At 45.8% G+C, this 7,500-nt stretch overlaps 1 protein-coding gene across 6 annotated transcripts in view; it reads right to left on the reverse strand.

The window, feature by feature from the left end:
* The window catches only part of LOC125307551 (LIM domain-binding protein 2-like), a 50,477-nt gene that overhangs the window by 12,549 nt on the left and 30,428 nt on the right, over positions 1 to 7,500 (reverse strand). For all 6 annotated transcript variants that reach the window (XM_048263591.1, XM_048263590.1, XM_048263589.1 and 3 more), the window contains exons 3-4: positions 6,106 to 6,278; positions 1 to 6 (exon numbers count right to left, since the gene is read on the reverse strand). The exon at positions 1 to 6 is cut by the window's left edge and continues 117 nt beyond it. In XM_048263591.1, coding sequence (XP_048119548.1) covers positions 1 to 6; positions 6,106 to 6,278 — 179 coding nt within the window. The remainder of the gene's footprint in view (positions 7 to 6,105; positions 6,279 to 7,500) is intronic.

Below are 7,500 nucleotides of genomic sequence, written 5' to 3' on the forward strand. Positions count from 1 at the left end.
GCAGACCTGACACGCACATACACAATACACACACACACACACACACACACACACACACACACACACACACACACACACACACACACACACACACACACATAGATTGATTTGATTTGATTTTATTAGCAGCATAAGCAGCATACTTATGATAGTACAATGACTAAAAGCCATGTGAGGGATAAAATGCTGAAGTCAGAGGCTCATTTCCAACATTGGCCCTGTTGTTAACCTCCCCAAGGAGAGAAGTTGGGGGGCAGCCGTGGCCTACTGGTTAGCGCTTCGGACTTGTAACCGGAGGGTTGCCGGTTCGAACCCCGACCAGTAGGCACGGCTGAAGTGCCCTTGAGCAAGGCACCTAACCCCTCACTGCTCCCCGGCGCGCTGTTGTTGCAGGCAGCTCACTGCGCCGGGATTAGTGTGTGCTTCACCTCACTGTGTGTTCACTGTGTGCTGAATGTGTTTCACTAATTCACGGATTGGGATAAATGCAGAGACCAAATTTCCCTCACAGGATCAAAAGAGTATATATACTTATACTTATAAGTTCAACTGCAGCCATGAAGAGCATTACTGTTGGGCTCTGTTAAGCCTTGGTGCTTTGGAGCCAGGCAATAGAGAGAAGAGAGAGAACCCCAAAGGTCTGATGAGATATCAAAGACACAAACACTCGTCACCACAAACATCTCATCCTGCTCTTCACTGACGACTGGGCACATCACAGCTGCTGAAGTACAATACCAACACAAACACAAACAAACATCTCCAAGCATCTCTCCTGCAGCTACTGAAGGACAACACAAACACAAACACAAACGAACATCTCCAAGCATCTCTCCTGCATGCAGGCTTGAGCTGCTCGGGGTCCCTATATTCCGTTGCTGTGGCAACCAGAGGAAGAGGAGGGGGAGCATCAGCTGATTAGTTGGCATGGCAACGGGAGATATGTAATCCCGGCAGACACACTCTAATCAGAGCTCACAGCCAGCGGGTCACACACACACACACACACACACACACACAGCCAGCGGGTCCCAGGGGATCAGCCTGGGGGTAAATGGCGTGGAGGGAGAGTGGAAGGAAAGACAAATAGAAAGAGAAAGGAAAAGGGAGAGTAAGAGAGGGAGAGAGAGAGAGAGAATGAGAGAACAAAAGGAAAAGGGAGAGTAAGAGAGGGAGAGAGAGGGAGAGAGAGAGAATGAGAGAACAAAAGGAAAAGGGAGAGTAAGAGAGGGAGAGAGAGGGAGAGAGAGAGAATGAGAGAACAAAAGGAAAAGGGAGAGTAAAGAAAGTGAGAGAAAAAGTGAGAGGGAGAGAGTGAAGGGAGAAGAGAGAGAAAGCGAGGGAGATGGAGAGGGAGAGGGAGAACTAAAGAGAGAGAGACTGTGAGTGAGAGAGAGACAAAAAAGGAGAGAGAGAGTGTTTGAGAGAGAGAGATTATGTGTGAGAGGGAGAAGGAGAGATTGTGTGTGAGAGAGCAAGAGAGGGAGAGAGAGAGATTATGTGTAGAGGGAAAAGTAGAAATGGTGTGTGAGAGAGAGAGTGTGAGAAAAAGAGAGAGGGAGAGATTGTGTGTGAGAGAGCGGGAGAGAGAGGGAAAGAGAGCGGGTGAGAGAGGGAGAGAGAGATTGTGTGTGAGAGAGAGAGAGGGAGAGGGAGAGAGAGATTGTGTGTGAGAGAGCGAGAGAGAGAGGGAGAGAAAGAGAGAGATTGTGTGTGAGAGAGCGAGAGCATGTGACTCCACTCCAGCACAACAACAACACTGGCCGGGAAGAAGGGAAACGGACAATGACACAGAAAGCTGACCCCCCCACACACACCCCACACACACACACACACACACAGACACACACACCCCACACACACACACACACACCTCATCTCACACACACACACCCTCACACACATACAGATACACACACACACACACACATACACAAGCACACACACCCTCACACATACACACACACACGCACACATACATACACACACACACGCACACATACAGACGCACACACTCTCTCGGCTCCGACTGCTGAAGAGTTTAACCCCTTCCTGCCCAGGGCACAGCTCTCAGCTAGAGAAGGGTGGAGAGGTCCCCGCAGTTAGGGATGCACACTTATAGACAGGGCTTACGCACACACGCGCACACACACAAGCACACACATACACACACTCATGCACACACACATACACACACACACACACACACACACACATGCACACATACACACACACACACATGCACACACACACACACACTAGGAGTGTAACGATACACCAACCTCACAATTCGGTTTGTATCACGATTTTTGACCCACGGTTTGATACGAACCTCGATTGTTTTCTTGTTTCTTTTACAACTCCACCTCTTTAATTAGCTGTCTGGCTGAAGCCTGTTACTTATTTTTTTATTTTTTTTATTGAATAACATTACCTTAGAACACCAGAGGATTACAATATAATAATGTAATATATCTGTGTTATTTATATCCTGATATAAAAAGAGAGAATACTGAGGGCCAGATGTACGTAGATTTGCGAACGTAGCGTTATCAGCGTCATGGACAAACCGCAGATTGCGAACACTGTCAGACCCAAGTTTCCGTTGTATTTATCAAACTAGTGTAAACTGCGCCTTTCTCTGCCTTTCTCCGCCCATAAACACAATTTACGAACGTCCACAACTGAATGGCAGAGCCTACAGTATACAAGTGCAGTTGAATGAAGTTAACTGATGACAACATTAAAAAGAATCAAACTTTAGCGATCATAAAATTATAACATACATGATAAGATGTCAACAAGCAGGGAGAGACAGCTGTATCGCTGTGTGGGGCGGAAGCTGCACTGAATACAACAGGAAAGCCCTGCAGCATAGTGAACACAGCTGGAAGGATCATTGGTGCTTCCTCCCTCCCTGAAGGACATTTACACCACCCACCTCACCGCAAGAAGGCGACCAAAATTGTGAGTGATGCAAGTCACCCCGCCACAATCTGTTTGATCTACTGCCCTCTGGGAAGAGGTACAGAAGCCTGCGCTCCCAAGACTACCAGACTCACTAACAGCTTCATACACCAAGCTGTAAGGATGCTGAACTCTCTCCCTCCTCTCCCCCCTCCACCCTCAGCTACATAACATCCTGGACATTGGACCCACAATGGCCGCCTGCACTACTCCACCTGCACACTTGAACACTTGCACACTTGTACACTTTACAACTTGGTGTTGTTGTCCTGAAAACACAACACTTCTGCTGCTCTTACATAACTTGCACCACTATGCCACTTTCTTTATTACTTAGGTCAAACAGTATTTTATAGTATTTTACAGTATTTGCACTAGTATTTTATTGACTGTCTATGCACAATTTCAACAAAATTTTGCTGCTCTTATTTTTTCATTATTATTATATGTGCCCTCTTATTTACTTATTTACTTACTTTTTTGTTTACTTGAATGTTATGTTTGTCTGTGGACTTAAAATTGGTCAAATATGTCTTGTCTTCACCGTGGGATAGTGAGAAACGTAATTTCGATCTCTTTGTATGTCTGGAACATGTGAAGAAATTGACAATAAAGCTGACTTTGACTTTGACTTTGACTTTGAGATAATGAAGATCAGTAGTTTTACTCAAAGTACTTGTGCACGTATAGGCTATGGAAAATTGGTCAAATCTAGCAAGTAGGAAAGTTTAAGTGAATGACGTGAAAGTGAAAGTAAGACATTCAAAAGGCCAACGAAAGTTAAGGTTGCTTTTGATAGTACAAATACTTACAAAACTGGTGCTCTAAATAGCGATTCTGTTGTCTTTGAAAGGTTCTCTTATTGACGCATTGAACGGCAATCTGGATTAACACCTGCTTTTACAAAGCGGAAGTATTTAGGCAGAATAGGCGTGTGCTTTCAGGAGCAGTCTTTGTACATACCGCTGAATACATAATTAAAAGCTCTTTACTCTTCCCCTCCCATCTTTTTTACGCTAAACTCCCACTTTCCCCTGATCCTCCCATGAATGCATATGCATGACACCTAAAACGCAATTAGCCATGTTCAGCTCCCCGCGACAGGCAGTTTGCGCTTTACATCATTGCGCCTGTTTGTACATACCTCGCAATGATTTTACACGCGACGCTTCGCGAAACAAATATGCCTGAAGTGGGCGCAGATGCGTTAATACATCTGGCCCTGAATGTCTGATGACAGCACACTTTATGCAGATTAGCCTATGGCCTAGGCCTACTATTTATATTACAACTCTAGGTCTACCTCTTAAATTAGTTGTCTGGCTGAAGCCTGGAAATATTGTAAACGAAGTAGCATAGTTGGCTAGTTTATCAAAGTTTCAAGGTAATACTTGTTCTCCATGGGACAGGCCCTTTTGGGAAACACGAGATGTTCAGTTAACTTGAATGCAAGAGTTTTAAACAAATGTGTGCACCATGCTAATGATGCTAAGCGGATTTAATAGTAATTTAGCTAGTCGTCTTCTATGCGTCCTTGCTTTCACGATTGTGAATGTTTTATTTGGACTGTGCTGGCCGAGTTGCGCGTGTTCATTGCGCGAGAGAGGGAGAGGGAGAGCGAGAGGAAGGGAGAGCGAGAGAGCGGGGCAAGGAGAGGGGGGTTTACTTCTATACTGTTTGGTGAAAACATAGTCTACAAAAGCAATGAGAGGTATGAAATTATGATTTATTTATTTATTTTTGGACAACGTAGGCTACCGGTAAGTAAAGCGGGAGATGTGTGTTGCTTATGCGTGAAACACTAGAAAGAGTGTGTCGCGGTTCTGCCTTTTTACACCGCGACACAGGATCGTGGATATGAGTGCCGCGATTTCGGTTTCGAATCGCATATCGTTACAGCCCTAACACACACACACACACTTGTGCGACACACACACACACACACACACACACACACACACACACACACACACGCACACACTTGCACACACGCACACACACGTGTAACATGGCATATGGAACTGGGTGAGTTACACACACACACACACATACTGTATGTACTGTATATTATATGCATAACATGCTAGCACCACAGAACTCTTATGTTTCTGAAGTACAGTAATGTTCAAAGATCCTTCATTTCAAGCTCCTTCTGTGTGACCTGTTACGTGAGGCAGCCAATCACCAGCCGCTTTACATCTCTCACAAATGTTTATTGGCTAACAGGCGCTAAGATTTCTTTCTTTAGGTATTGGAATTTGGCAATGAAATATAATATACAATAGGATCGGAGCAGTTCACTCAGTGTCACCTTTATGGCATATGAAGGAGCTACCCCACCTTTATGACAAGACAGTATGGCATATGAAGGAGCCACCTCACCTTTATGACAAGACACTATGGCATATGAAGGAGCCACCCCACATTTATGGCAAGACACTATGGCATATAAAGGAGCCACACCACCTTTATGGCAAGACACTATGGCATATGAAGTACCCACACCACCTTTATGACAAGACACTATGGCATATGAAGTACCCACACCACAGGCCCAATTTGAGTTCTGTCCAACATTGGAGGTATAATCAAGGAAAAAATCAGCACATTTTAATTGTCGCAATAATGCCGATAGCCGTGACCATTTTTGTAATAACAAAACTATAATCATATATATCTCTAGTGGCTCATAAAAAAGTTGAGTGGATGGTAGATTTTGGAATTAATCAGCTATAGTGGCAGGTGGACAAAATATTTAATTTTCATCCCTGGTGCGTACGTGTGTGTGTGTGTACCTTGGTGAACATGGGCTTGCCGTGCTGGGTGACCATGGTACACTGGTCGCAGTCGATGGAGATGCTGGCATTGTGGAAGGTGTGTGTGTGTGTGTGTGTATGTGTGTGTGTACCTTGGTGAACATGGGCTTGCCGTGCTGGGTGACCATGGTACACTGGTCGCAGTCGATGGAGATGCTGGCATTGTGGAAGGTGTGTGTGTGTGTGTGTGTGTGTGTGTGTGTACCTTGGTGAACATGGGCTTGCCGTGCTGGGTGACCATGGTACACTGGTCGCAGTCGATGGAGATGCTGGCGTTGTGGAAGGTGTGTGTGTGTGTGTGTGTGTGTGTGTGTGTGTGTACCTTGGTGAACATGGGCTTGCCGTGCTGGGTGACCATGGTACACTGGTCGCAGTCGATGGAGATGCTGGCGTTGTGGAAGGACTCTTTGGAGTGTTTGAGGATGTAGTGCAGCTCCGTGACTCCGCCCTCAAACACTGTACTGAAGTAACGAGGGATGAGCGTCCGTCCGATCGCTAGAGAAGAGGAGAGGGATATAGGGAGGAGGTAGGAAGAGAGAGAGGGATATAGGGAGGAGGTAGGAAGAGGAGAGGGATATAGGGAGGAGGTAGGAAGAGGAGAGGGATATAGGGAGGAGGTAGGAAGAGAGAGAGGGAGGGAGAGTATTCAATGTGAGTATTCATATCATTTCAATGGGAAATGTGAGTATTCATATCATTTCATTACATTACAACCTGCATGACCTAAAGACTGAAGACTATCAGATTCAATCTTAAACTGAAAAGGGTTTATCTCTCCCTCCCTCCCTCTCTCTCTCTCTCTCCACACACACACACACACACACACACACAAAAAAAAGTGAAAGTTTATAAAAAAACGTCCTAAACGGCCTAAATCTTCCAGGGGGAGGGAGGGGGAGAGAGAGAGAGGGAGAGAGAGAAAGGGAGAAAGAGAGAGAGGTAGAGAGGGGAGGGGGGGTCTAGGTGAGATTTTTTCATCTCAAGCTTCTGCATCCCCGTACTGAAGCACACATGAAGAACATGAACTACGCTGGACTGGGGGGAGCAGCATTAACTAAACACACTCTCTCTCCCACACACACGCACACACACACACACACACAGCCATAATTATCAAAATACACTTCCCTGCATTAACGCTGGCAGTTACAACGGGCGTTACTTTTAGAAAATCATACAGGTGTCCAGTTAACCCTGATACACTCCAGTGTGGCCATGCTGCACACACACACACACACACACACATGCACACACACAGCACAAAATTAGAGAAACACACACACACACACACACACACACAGCACAAAATGAGAGAAACACACAGACATAAGCAGAGAGATGAAACTGGCAGTCATGGGTATCAGAGCAGCACAGCTCTTTCCATCTCTCCCTCCATCTCTCTCTCTCTTCATCTCTCCATCCATCTCTCTCTCTCTCCCATCTCTCTCTATCTCTCCCTCCATCTCTCTCTCCCTCCATCTCTCTCTTTCTTCATCTCTCCATCCATCTCTCTCTCTCCCTCTCCCTCCATCTCTCTCTTTGTCTCTTTATCCCTCTTCCTCTGTTTCTCCCTATCTCTCTCCCCCTCTCCCTCTTTCTCTCTCTCCTCTCTCTCTCTCTATCCCTCCCTCTTCTACTGTATATTATACAACCAGCTCACTGTCAGGGCTAGTAGAGAGAGAGAGAGAGAGAGGAGAAAGGGAGAGATGAGAGAGGG

This window comes from Alosa alosa, chromosome 14 (assembly GCF_017589495.1).
Source record: "Alosa alosa isolate M-15738 ecotype Scorff River chromosome 14, AALO_Geno_1.1, whole genome shotgun sequence".
NCBI classification, from domain to species: domain Eukaryota; kingdom Metazoa; phylum Chordata; class Actinopteri; order Clupeiformes; family Clupeidae; genus Alosa; species Alosa alosa.